Here is a 13,561-nt window from a genome sequence, read left to right as displayed (position 1 = left end):
AAATCCACAGAGAGGGTGGGATTGTTGGCAAAGAATCCATGGGCAGAGGCCCAGGGAGTGAAGACAGATATTTGCATAGAAATCTGGTCTCTGATAGGCCAGAGACATGCTCCTAGCAATCCACCAGGAGACTCCAGGAGAGCAGCACTGCAAAAGTGGGGGCAGGAAGCAGGCAAGCTCATCAACTAGGCAAGGGGCGCCAACAGGCAAACGGTCTGAGGCAGGCTGCTACAGGCGCTGAAGTCCTCAGGAAAGCGCGGTGCAGCGCGCACGCGGCAGGATGAGCTGCATAATTGTGGGGCTCGGTTCAAACTGAAAACACGCTGCTCTTTGTTAAGAAAAAAGTATTAAGAACTTCTAGATGGTGACAAAAGCTTCTCTTCAGATCACGGGAGCAATGCACAGGCCACACACACCACAGCACAGGTCTGGGGCCCCTGTGAGTCAGCTCTGGGGCAGGTTGAGTTGGAGGATGCTCTCTGATCAGCTCTCAGCCCAGGAGCACCACCCTTGCTGTGCCAAGTCCACAGTAATCCCGGCAACAGTCTTCTTCCCTTGTCTGTTTGGTGGTACCTGGCTCATTAAGTGGGAATGCACGGCCGAGGGGCAGAATGGCTATGACTGCAGAATCCCAGAGCCGCAAGGATTCTCTTGCGCAGGGTAAGAAGGAATCCAGCAACAACTGGAGCCCTCCATGTGAGGTTGTGGAGACATCTGGGGACAGGGCGGTCTCTGTGGAGGAGACTTACCTCCAGCTCTATGTGGTCATGAAGCTTCTTGCAGGTGGCTGCAAAGGTCTCCGAGGTGCCAAATTCAAAATACCACAGCTTGTTCTTCATCCTGGATCATGAAGCAGAGAGACATTTTCAATCAACCGTCTGTACTTGAATTGGTCCCGAGAAAATAGCTCTGCTCTTTGGCCCATGTGGCCCGAGCCCCCAAATTCTCTAATCTTACATTGCAACACCTGTCAATCGGATTTTCAAGGAATAGAAAATTTATCAACATGTTTCTGCCAGAAACTTAAGAAATCATGGACTCTGGGTGAACTGCTAATTGTACCCCGAGCTTCCTGTTTAGAGCGGGAAAGGCATGCTCTCCTCTGGAGCTGCATCAGGGAGCCTTGTGGGAGAAAGTCAGCTCGAGGTAGCAAATGACAGCATGTCCTGCTTACTGTTGTTTACACATCAGTGCAGAGAGCAAAGGCCAAGCAGCCTTTTGAGACTTAGGAGATGTGCAGTCTTCAGATAGATGAGGGAAGCTCCAGACCAAACCAGACCCAGTCAATGGTGCTCTGTCCATTTTCTGTTTGGGGGAAGTGGAGCGGCAGAATCGGTGCCGATATAGAAAGAGAAGGAAGGAATAAAGATAGGTTGTTTGGGAGCCAAGGCCACTGTCTTCCCAGGTGTATTTGTGTAGGCTGCACAGCTCTTCTTTAGAGAGGATTTGCTTGACAATCTGAGCTTTACAAATTTTCAACGTTTTCTGCAGGGGATGGAGAGGAATAAAAACCATTTGGATGCTTATGAATCAGGGCCTTCAGAGTCAGGTGGGGTCCCTGACACTCTGTGGTTTGCTGAGACGGTCTCATCAGGAAGTGTCCCTTCGGGACTCCATTTCTTCCACCCCAACTGTCACCCCATTAACGGGCTGGCTGAGAGGCAACACCTGTCCAGCTTACAGGCAGACAGATTTTGCTAAGAGAGGATTAAACAAAATGACATTCTTCTTGGCACTCCAAGACAGAGGAAGCCTCCTCGACTGTCACTAATCCCGAGCTCTGTCGAAGGGGGAGAAAGAGTATTCTTCAGAGGAGGGAGGCTCTAGTTTCTTTCAGGACATAGTGGCTGACTCATCAGCCCACCAACCACGCTTTCTGTGGTTCGCCCGTAGTTCACCTAGCACTGGAACACAAGGCTGCATTTTTCTACTGGATGAAGACTTCTAAGCTCTAGTTTGTTGGGCATTAGCTTGTCTGACTCTTGATCTGTGTGAGAATAAATGACAGGTCGGGGAAAGTGTAGGTTACGGGACTTCATAAACCCCCCCGAGAAGTGTCCAGAGTGCTGTAGGCCAGTGCTCATGGCGGGCTCTGTTGAGTCATTGCCTTTTCAATCCTCAGGGTAGCCCGTGTGGTCTGGGGCAGGCTGAGCCCTGTGTCCCAGCAGGCATTCTCACCTGCACCTCCACTGGGTCACGGAAGTGTTTTCATTTCCTATGCAAGCTAGAAGGGGAAAACTGGAGGACGGAGCACTGTCCCACATGACCGTTCCTCTGCACAGAGTATGTGTATGTTGTATCTCACCCAGGGATCTTGTTCAGATGAAGGTTCTGGGTTAGTCATTCATGGTGGAGTCCCTGATTCGCCAGTCTCTAACATGCTGTTGAAGCTGCTGGTTGCAGGACTGGGGCTCCACCTCCAGTTCTCGGGTGTCAGCATCCTTCAGAATCCTCCCCCCCCAACCCCGGGAACTGGTTGAAAGGCTGGGGCCAGCATTTGATTTGTAGACTCTGACAGCTGTGGACTTTTATGGGTGTCCAGATGATCATTATACTTATGGCTGGTGGACAGGGCCGCTGCTGCAGAGGCTGTAAAACTGTTGACAAATATGGAACTATTGAACCTGAAGGAGAGGACTCCTCGGAGGAACGGGAGGACGGTGCTTTTCAGCAGGCAGTGATGGCTGGAGACCCAGTGAGGGGGAAGCGCAGGTGGTTCCAAACTCCAGGGTCCTGCGTTCCTTCCCGGCAGTCCTAGCGTCTCTGCAGCGGGAGACTCGGCCTGCGAGCCTGTTGCCTATCGTCACGGCGGGTCTGAATCATGACTTCTGAAAGTTATTGCCTGGAGATTTAGAGTTTTAATAAAAATTTCCGGAAGCCGTGGCTATTTTTGCCCTAAAGTGGCTCTTTTGATGGTCTAATAAGGTTAAGAGGCCGTGACTAGGCCAGTACTGCAGAATAATGGGACCGACTGGATTACCCGACCATGGATGACTGTGTGACCTTTGGCAGGATGTTTAATCTTTTTAAATCTCACTCTCCTCTGCTGTAAAACCGCGAAGGAGGAAGATCTGCTTCTCAGGAGGGTGGAGAGGACTGAATGAGAAGATGCTCCTCTCTTAGCTGCTGCTCTTTCACAGGCGTCCCTGGTGTAAGTGGACAACACAGTAAGGCGAAAATGACAGACCTTCCTGCTGTGTAGCTGTAGGCTCTGTGCATTTATATGTGCTGGGAAGGAAAATACTCAGTCATATTTGTTAGATCATGTGTTTTGACTTTTGGCTAAAACTTTGTTCCCCTCATATCTAATTTAATACATTTTTTTTTTCAAGAGTCATAGACCACATCCTAATTCCTAGTTAATTCTCTGGACTGGTCATGTGGTTGGTCAAAGACGACAAATATGCTTCTGAGAAGCTGAGCCACATGTTTGATGTGGAACAAAATATTAATAAGGGGTTGGAGCCACGGATCAGTGGGCAAGAGTGCTTGCCACCAAGCCCGATGACCGGAGTTCGATCCCTGGAACCCACATGCTGTTGTCAGAGTTGTTCTCTGACTTTTATACATGCACCACAGTGCGTGTGCATCCACTTCTACAAATAAACACAATGAAAAATTTAAAAAATACATTCATTTTGTCACAGACTGGAGAGGAGTGTGTGGCAGACAACATAGAACAGAATACAGAATTTCGTGAACCAGGCACCTTGTAAAGAGGACAAGGAAGCAGGCTGTTTTGTGATGGGCTAAGCACTGGGATATACAGAAGGAAGGGCACTCGGTTCTTAATGGGCCACGAAACAGTCAGGGCAAGTGTCTTTAGGGTAGAATGATGTTCTTAATGGGCTCAGAAGAATGCAAGGGAGCAGAGAAAGTAAAGGGCAAACACTCTACACAGAGGAGGAGGCCCGGGGGTCTTCATCTCATTTCCATTGCTATAACAAAACTCCTAGAGTTGGTCAGCTTAAAAAGAAAAGAGGTTTATTTAGGGGGAGGTCCAAGAACAAGGCACTGGTTTAACAAGGCCTTGTGCTGTGTCATCGCATGGCAAAGAAGCAAAAAGGAGAAGCAAGTGTGTGTGTGGAGAGAGGAAACAAGCAAATTGAGGAACCACACTTGTTCTGTAACAACCCCTCACAGAAACGAACTCATTCTTGAGTAAGCTCCCCTGATCCTTCATGACGGCAGGTCCCTTATGATCCAAGGGTCCCTTAAAGCCCCTGCTTCCTCTCAACCTTGCCACATTGGAACTAAACCACATCCAAACCACAACCCCTGGAAATGGGTCAGGGCAAGAGCCAAGGGGACAGAGAACTCAAGTAGCGATGGGGTAGGACGCTGGCTAGCAATAGCTGGAGAGGCAGGTTGGACATGCCAGTGTTTGGGCTTGACCATGAGGCCTATAGGGAGTCTCAGGCCATCGTTGGGGGGGAATGAGGGCAGTATGATGACATTAATGACCTGATCTCTTGTAAGGGCTCTGGAGTGTGTATGGTTTGTGTATGTGCTTGTGTGAGTGTGTGCAGGTACGTGTGTGTGTGTGTGTGTGTGTGTGTGTGAGCAGTAAGTATATGTGTGGAGGCCAGAAAGTGATGTCAAAAGTCTTCTTCCATTGTTCTCCACCTATGTCTTGAGACAGGGCCTCCCATTGAATCTAGAGGTCATTGCTTTGAAAGGACTGACTGGCCAGAAAGCTCCAGGCATCAGCCAGTCTCTGTCTCCCCTGTGTAGGAGCTGGGGATCTGGACTCGGGCCCTCATGCTTGCTCAAGAAGCACTTCACAAATGCAGGTCGGAGGCTTGGAGATCAGTTTGGATGTGGTGCAGGCGTCCAGAAGAGAATTGCCCAAGGCCTGAAGCATGGCAGCGACATGATGCTCGGATAGAGTCAGAGCTGTAGCAGCTGGGATTGGTGGGGCTGTCATGAAGACTGAGAAGTAGCGGACGAGGCATTCAGCATTAGGATAGCATGCTACGTGCAGGTTAGTTTCCAGAGACCAGGGTGCAGGAAGTCAGTTTTCTGGGGGTAGTCTTCACTGTAACTAAAGGATTTTGATTTTGGCCCATGTATCCATCTGTCCATCCCTCCAAATATAATGAAGAAATATTGACACCTACTATGAGCCCCACACCACATAAGGACCAGCGGTGTGGTCTCCTCACTGAGATTTCGTTTGTTCAGTAGTGTCACTAAGACTAACATTGGCCCACTGGCCCGGAGACACTCCTGTCCTTCAGATCTTACAGAGTCCATATGTCTTCTGCTAATACGGGTGTTTGGGGTTAGGAGTGAACGTGTTCTATTCCCACAGCCCCTTTGGTTTTGCAGTCTGCTCAACCCTTTTCTATTATTAATGCTATGTGCATGAGTATTTTGCATGTGCCACACACACACAGCGCCCAAGGAGTACAGAAGAAGGCACTGGACCCCGTGAAACTGGAGTCGCAGATGCCCCTGAGCTGCCATGTGGGTGCTGGAGATGGAGCCTGGGTCTCCTAGGAAAGCAGCCAGTGAGCCAGTGCTGTGAAGCCCTTAGGTGTCTCTCTAGCCCCTCTTTTAAACATTCTTATTTAAAATTGCTTTAAGTCTTAGAAGGAAGCAGGTATTATTTATTCTGTGAGAGGATCCAAAGACTGGCTTCTCCTCTGCCATACCCGTTCCTCCTTTCCCTTAACCATCACAGCCCAGCCCGTCTCCTAGCCTTTAGTGGGAGATGAGAGGGGCACAGTAGCCCATAGTTTGAGGCAGAAGACTCACAGTCCCTTCTCTCTGCCAAACAGAGAACATAGACAACGCCTAGGCCACATTACTACTAGATCTGGAGGATTCTGCTGTTGAATGTGGCCCCATCTGTCTGCTTCATCCCCTCTTGTACAGACCATAGCATTTGGGGGCTCAGAGATTGGGGTTCAGGCCTTGCTCTGTAACCTTCTTATTTGGACAGTTATTCAAGTTCTTTGAATCCTCACTCTACTGCAAAGCAGAAACATTATCCTCTACCCAGTGAGGTTTGAAGCTTCCGTGGCAAGTGTGAAGCACTGGTCAGGGGTTTAATGCATAGTCAGTGCGCAGAAAGCGTCCTTCCTTGTTGCCAAGAGACACAGTTGCTGGAAGCCTCATTCTGCTTTGGCTTTAGAGGTAAGGCAGGAGGGTTTTTTTCCCCCAGGTGGCCAATATATTTTGAAGAAGCGAAAACTAACTATGTTTTAATGACTCCTGGAACAGTTTCCTGCATCTCTCCTCCTGAGTTTTCTTTGGCCACCTTTTCTCTTCTTCTCATAATCACCTTGCAGCTGGAGCTGACTAACCCTGAACCATGCCCTAGGGCTGATCTCCAGGTCCTTGAGGCTTCTGGACACAGACTCTGATCTCCCCAGGTGGACCCGTTCATGAAGCCCCAGGCCCTCCTTTGGGCTCCAGGAGGTTCTTAGCCATGTGACAGACAACAGTAGTTGATACATGGTTGATTTTGTTTCAAAATGGTTGTCTCAATTCCCTTCAGTTTATAGGAGAATAACATTAATGACACATGAATTAGTTGAGGCTTTTCATTTGACAGATGAAGGGGGAAGGAAAGGAGACTAATTAAAAATGCTCTTTTATGTTGTCAGCCATTTAAGGTTGGGATCAGTCATCATCCTGACAGCTCTGAATAGGCTGTTTTCAAGAAGGGCCCACAGGTAAAACCCAGCCCTCTGTTCCCCATCTGCACCAGCAGAACAGTGTGTTTGGCTCCCTCAACCAACCTGAGCCTCCTGGTGCCTCTTTTCTGGGAATCAAGGAAGTTTTTAGGGCAACAGGCCTTTGAAGTCATCAAAAGTCAAAACATGAAAACATTTCTCTGGGCTTAGAAGTCTACACAGAGAACGTTACAGTTATTTCTAGTCATAGAACCCTTGAACTGAAGGCATCCCTTCTTGTGGTTTAGACTTTGATAGCCAGCTTCCCTGAGTAGCTCATGACTGAAATAGCTCATTGGGTCTTCTGTGTCAGTCTGTGTTGGGTTGGGAGGGAGGCCCGGTGGAACAGATGCTGCCCACAAGAGGGTGTTCTGTATTGGAAAAACTGTACCTCGCTGACAGGTCGTTTCTGTATGCTAATGATGCATGATCACAGAGTTTATCTCAGTGAAAGAAGGAATGACTTTGGATGTGGCGTTTTGAATGAGAGTGGCCCCTATAGGCTAATATATATTTGACTACTTGGTCTCCAGCTGGTGGAACTCTTTGGGAAGGATTGGGACGATGGCCTTATTGGAGCAGGTGTGTCATGAGGAGTGAGATTTGAGGTTTCAAAAGTCCCTGCCACTCCCAGTTAGCTCCCTCTTTGCTCCACTTTCAGGTAAGGCTCCAGCATCATGCCTGCCTCCTGCCTGCTGCCATGATTGATGGTCACAGACCCTAACCCTCTGGAACCATGAGCCCAAATGAAACACTCTCCTTTATAAGATGCCTCTGTCATGGTATCTTAGCATGACAATAGAAAGGTAAGTAAGACATGGAGTTGTCTGAGCAGTTGTTGGCGTTTTTGCTACTTTTGCTAAAATAATAAACTAAGATTGGGTCACTAACATAAATAGCAGCCTAGCAAATCAGAAATACGAAAAAGGCACAGGTAGCCACAGCTTAATTACAGTTGAATGACGCATGTCGTGGTACTGAGATGTTACCTGAGAACATTCTACATCATTGAACTCCAAATGCCTTTGGATGTGTAGTCATCATGTTAACTAAAATCTATGTGAAGAGCTGGTGTGGGAGAATTGTCTGTATTCTGTCAATCGTATTTTAAATAAACGCTGATTGGCCAGGCAGGAAGTATAGGCGGGCCAATGAGACAGGAAGTAGAGGTGGGGTGATGAGAACAGGAGAATGCTGGGAAGGAGGAAGCCCATTCCTCTCCTGTCCTGCTCAAATAACCGAAGAAGCAGGATGTGATCTGCCCCGCTGAAAAAGGTACTGACATAGATAAAGGTAACATAGATAAGAATAATGGGTTAATATAAGCTACAAGAGTTAATAAAAAGGCTGAGCTAATGGGCCAATCAGTTTATAACCTAATGTAGACTCTCTGTGTGATTTTCTTTGGGGGCTTACCAGCTGTGGGAACTGGGCAGGGCAGAAACCCCAACAAGCAGGCCCTTCATGTTACAAAGAGCTATAAAACCAAAACCAAGAAGAGGACGGCAGGTGGGTTTATGTCAGGGGCCAGAATGCCAGTCCCTACAAGTCCATGACTGTCACCTCACAGGTGCAGCAGAGACCATCGGTGTCATTGGCATCCTCAGTTGCCCTTGACCATCAGAGGGCTTGTCACCACATCTAACCCACCCTGCATGCTGTCCCCTTTTCTTGCTGCTGACAGAATGGGGCACCCGGTGACCCTCAGTCACAGAGCTGTGAAAGGAATAATCCTTTCCGAGAGGCGGCAGTGGCCTTCTTGGTCCAAGGGAAAGTGAACACCCAGCAGTCAGCAAGGGACTTTATAAATAGCTGGGTTTTTTTTTTGTGTGTTTGTGTGCCCTGAATGGGACTTTTGTGCCTGCTGGGCCTGCCAGCCGATTTGTGTTGGCTCAGTGTATTTCAGCTTCAAGGAGCAAGGTATTCCCTGGCTTTGTCCCATACTTGGGACAGGACTGCGTTTATGGCACTCAGGAAGACACAGGGTGATGAATGAGGAGAAGACTGGCGGCCAGGGACCAGGAAGGCGTGGCCAGACGTGAAGGGAGGGCAAAGAGGGGAGTGCTCAAGAACAAAGACATGGAAGAAGCAATAGTGGAGAAACTTGCTTCAGATGCATGCTATTCCCTAAGTGTAGAATCCTCTTAACGGCCTGTGAAATCAAGACCCTTCTTTAAGTCTTACATGTGTGAAACTTTACAGGTCAGTATCACAGATGACAGTTTGCATTTAAATGGCCATTGAGATTCAAGTACTCCTAGCCCAGGAACCACCCTAAGGACTCTCCGAAACATAAAGGGATAAATTACTGTCAAAAGTTCTTTCTTTCATCTTCCTCCCTCTCTCCCTTTCTCCCTTTTTGAAACAGGGTCTCACTATGTAGCCCTGACTGGATTGGAACTCAATATGAAGGCTAGGTTGGTCTCAGGCTCACCGAGATCTACCTGCTTCTCTTTTGTGAGCGCTGGGATTAAAGGTGCTAGCAACCACCCTGCCCACTGTTGAAATTACTTAGTGTAGATGAGTTATTTGTACATTTAATCAGGCTAAAGACCACATGAGATAACTGGTGGATTAAATCCTTTGAAAATATGGAATGAAAAGAAGCCATAAATTAGAAATACAGAAAGGAGGGACATATGGGAGGATCTGGAGGGAGGAAAGGGAAGAGGGTAAATTTAAAAAAAGTAAGTTCTTAATAAAAATATGGAATGGGAGCATATCAATTATCATGTTACTGATGGGTATCAAGAGATGCTGAAAGAAAGGCAAATGGATGTTGAACAGTAAGAATGGGAAAAGGAATTACAATTTAGAAGGCTTTCTCGGTGACAAAGATTTTGCTGAGTATGGCGTCCACGGAGAGTCATGGAGATGGTTAGAAACTGTGTACTTGTGAGTCGTTAAAGGGCGCGTGCGCAGCAGATACTCCTCATCGGGTCTGGATGGTGGATCTGTTCTAAGCATCCTCTTTATGTTTCTAGGAAACTGAGTAAGTCTTTGAGGATACAGCTGGGGGAATAGAGTTGGGATGTAAATGCCGGCTCCTGCCCTGGAATTCACATTCCTTACCACTACACTCTCCCTGGCTTCCACTATCACGCCCCAGGGGCACGTTAGTGGAGTGGAACACACAGCCAAGCTTGTAAGAGCGAGTGACTAGTAGTCCCCCGTCATGTTTGTAGCTCATGGGAGCCAATCTCAAGGTGGTCCGGCTGTGTTCACATGATGTCCTGTGGTCCGGCTGTGTTCACATGATGTCCTGTGGTACTTGTCAGAGTGCTCTGGGCCTCCTCGTTGGTCTTTGCTTTCCAGTTGGCTAAAAGGACTAAGGGGCCAAACCCATAACCCTACACTGGAGACTCTTCTTCTCTTTCCAGGCTAAGCCTGACCTCCAAAGAATTCCAGGTTCCTAATAGTGGCTCTCCTCTTTCGCTGGAGACAGCTTGCTTTTGTGGACTAAGGACACATTCTCCTTTGATAGGCTCTCTTAAATTCTGTCCGGCCTTTTACAACATCTTCTCCAAAGGGCATTCAATCACGATAAAGCCTCCCCGAGTCTGAAATAGTCAATTTCTCCCGTTATCACACAGGGCCACGCACAGACACAGCCCTTGAAAAAGCTTCTTTAAGGAAAGAATTGTGACTGCTAGTTATAACCGCAGCACTTGGGAGAAGATGGTAGGAGGAATACTGTGTGCCCGAGGACAGCGGGTGTTGGTAATTGCCACGCAAGTCTGACAATCAGAATTCAGTCTCTGGAACCCTCTTAAAGGTGGAAAGAGCCCACTAGTGGTGGCCCACGCCTTTAATCCCAGCACTCAGGAGGCAGAGACAGGTGGACCTCTGAGTTTGAGGCCAGCCTAGTCTACTGAGCAAGTTTAGCCAAGGAAGGCTACACAAAGAAAACCCTGTCTCAAAAAACCAAATAAATAAATAAGTAAATAAATAAAGATTCTTTGAGACTCAGTCAGTGGTCACCCAACACACTCAGGATACTCTCCGTGTCTCTGAAGTCCCAGCAAGCTGCTCAGACACCTGCTACGGTGATGGACACACGGCCACTATCACTTTCTGGGGAAACTCCGACAGACCTCTGGGAGTAGTCAAGGTGGGTGCCATGTCAGGGTCTCCCTGTCCTGAGAACCCGAGTTCTGAGGTGTCAGTGTTTGTGCTTGCCACCAGAAAACAGCTCCTTCTTCTACCTTCTAAAAACAGCCGTAACAACCAACAAGAATCTCTTATGAAATGTGCCTGCTTCTCAGCAATCTCTTTTCCCCGCAGGCCTGCTGGCTAAAGTGTTTATCAGTGAACACCGTCAAATACCGGGACAGACAGGAGCCCTGGCTGGGAGGGAAAGAAGTAGGGAAAAGTGACATAGGAATGTGTCCTGCACTTAGCTGTGCTTTCCAGCGTTGGCCCCTTTATCAGCCCCCAAAGCCCAAACCTGAAGGTGACTGGGAACATTTACGACACGTAGGCGAGGACAGCTTATTAGAACCTAAGCCCTGAAGGCCAGAGAAGGCGGGCGCTTGGCTGACAATGAGTCTCTGGCTAAAGAAGCCATTTCCGGGCTCCTGTCCAGCCAGGGCTATAACTGAGAGCCGAGCCAAGCTGAGCCACAGGTCCATGGTTCATTTTCCATCAGCTTGCTAGAAGGGACCCTCCGGACAGACAGCAGAGCTCTTCCTCCCCCTTCCCCCCCAACCTGGCCCCAGCTATCAGGAACAGTCTTAGTTCCCATTGATGGCATGTGGCCTGCATGCCTGAATCAACACAGCTGCTTTAGTCACTGAAGGGCCGCTCACTTGATTCTTAAACACACCTTCCGTGGAGGTGTCTCTGCGGTATTTGGTAAAGGGGTCTGACACTTCCTTGGGGGAAACAAAGCTGAGGAGATGACATCATGAAGTCAGAATGTGGGCTGGATAATATGTCTGCTCCCCCCAACACCCATCCCCCAGCCTTTCTGAACATGATTCTGATAGGTCGGGTTACAAAAGTTCCTCCCTTAAGCCCGTTGTTTGTCATTGTGAGTGTATGGCACCCCTAGAAACAGGGTTATATTGAGATTGGGTTCCCATTCTAACCCGAAACAGTCAGCTAACCCTCCCGTTCCCCAGAGTGCAATGTCTGGGTTTGGAGACAGGTTGGCTGAGCTGAAGGAATCTCTCTGGTTAGAAGCCAGAAAGGCTGGGTTCAGGTCATCCTTCAGACACTCACCTGTTCTGTGGCCTTGGGCCAGCCATTGAGCTTGTCACTTAGTTTCTTCATCTTTGAGCTGAGAATGCATTATGTAGCTTACAGGGGTGGCTGGGGAAATTGAGACGGCGCACATGGCTACATGCTACATACACAGAACCCAAGGAAACCCACTGCCACAAACAAACTTCATGAGTGTTGTGTTACAGCTTGGAATACACGTGGCACATCTCTCCTGATCAATGTGGAGTGGGTATCTTGGCTTTCCTCAACTTTCTGGGAAAGAAATACGGACACCCCGTTAACCTAAAGTCCCTGCTGGTGACCTTGGAGCCTGGGCCAGAGGTGTTGGCGAGAAAGTGAAGGCGAGCAGGAGCAACAGGGGTGGGAGAGGACGTGCTTTGGCATGCATCGTATTTCTTTCTTTTGCTGACCTAGATCACCAGGCAGGCTGTTCAACCTCCAGCTAAGTTTTCCTAAGCCTTCCGTTCCATCACAGGCAGATGCCTCCTGGTCACATAAGGGCCAAGAAAAGCAGTTTTGTTTCCTCTACCTCTCGAGTTAGGAAACTGTCCTTGAGACAAGTAGAAAATTCACCAAATGGGCAGATGCTCAGATAAATTCCTCCTCCCTTCCCCACTTCCATCTCCTTCGTCAGCTTAAAAAACAAAAAACCTTACATAGAAAAGCATCAGCCAGCGCCTTGAATGCCTGGGGAACCTGTATTAGATCTGCTAGCAGAATCCATTTCATTGCATCCTTTTGAAGTCTCAGCCGTATGCTCTCTGCCTTGCTTCTACTCTGACGTTTGGGACTTCTTATGTTCGACTATGTATTCCTAACACCCGTTTCGGTGACTGCGGTTTACATGAGCGTGCCTTCTCTTGTCGCTCTGTAGCACTGTTCCATGGCAGTGTGTTGGTCCTGCAAGGACTCCTCCGGCTTGCCCCCGTCACTGGCAGCTCGCAGATCTGTCTCTCAGCTGTAGGTCTTCATGCTCCACCCTGTCATTTCCCTGGGTGAACTGCTTGGCACTGCCTCTGCCATGCTTCTTATTTCTAGCTCACACCTGCTGTCCTGGGTGGGCTATGGTTTTAGAGTTTCATCTGCACGCTCTTAGCTTATCCTCTTTAAATCCCATTCTAAAGCTCCTCCTGCTTGGTCTTCAGGTTCCTGGCCATAAACGTTCCTCTTGGATTATGGGATATAAACTCCCAATTCTTGCCAGGGCCTCTCATCCCAGTGGCAGAATCCATGGTGCAGAGGGACAGTCATCTTCAGTCTGGCTGCAGAGGAAGAGGCCACCTCACCTAAAACACTTCGTTCTGCTTTTGCATATTTTCAGTAGGTTGAGCCCACATTAAAGGCTCCCAAAGATTGCACAAAAAATGTTCCTCTTAGATTTTTCTAAGAATATGCAATCATTGAAAAATATCCCCCCTGCATCTTGTTGCTAACTCCCTGTACATCCTGAAGCTTACATCAGCCAATACTGCTTACTGTGAAAAGGGAGCTGAGGGACCCACTGTGCTTCTGAGTTCATGATGCCTTTGTTAGCTATCCTGCCCTTCGCTTTGGAGGAGGCCTACATCTATCTTCCTTGTTGGAGCCTCATATTCTTACTTTTTACCCCAAAACAGGGACTTCACATTTTTATTACTTCCACTTGGCGTGCA

At 48.4% G+C, this 13,561-nt stretch overlaps 1 protein-coding gene across 2 annotated transcripts in view; it reads right to left on the bottom strand.

Moving 5' to 3' along the window:
• Dgkg (diacylglycerol kinase gamma) overlaps nt 1-13,561 on the bottom strand; it is a 162,400-nt gene that overhangs the window by 51,610 nt on the left and 97,229 nt on the right. For both annotated transcript variants that reach the window (XM_038345521.1, XM_038345522.1), the window contains one exon: nt 750-840. In XM_038345521.1, the coding sequence (XP_038201449.1) occupies nt 750-840 (91 nt within the window). The remainder of the gene's footprint in view (nt 1-749; nt 841-13,561) is intronic.

This window comes from Arvicola amphibius, chromosome 10, assembly GCF_903992535.2.
Source record: "Arvicola amphibius chromosome 10, mArvAmp1.2, whole genome shotgun sequence".
Taxonomy (NCBI): domain Eukaryota; kingdom Metazoa; phylum Chordata; class Mammalia; order Rodentia; family Cricetidae; genus Arvicola; species Arvicola amphibius.
Note: the sequence above shows the minus strand (reverse complement) of the source record. Positions and strands in the feature narration are given on the sequence as shown.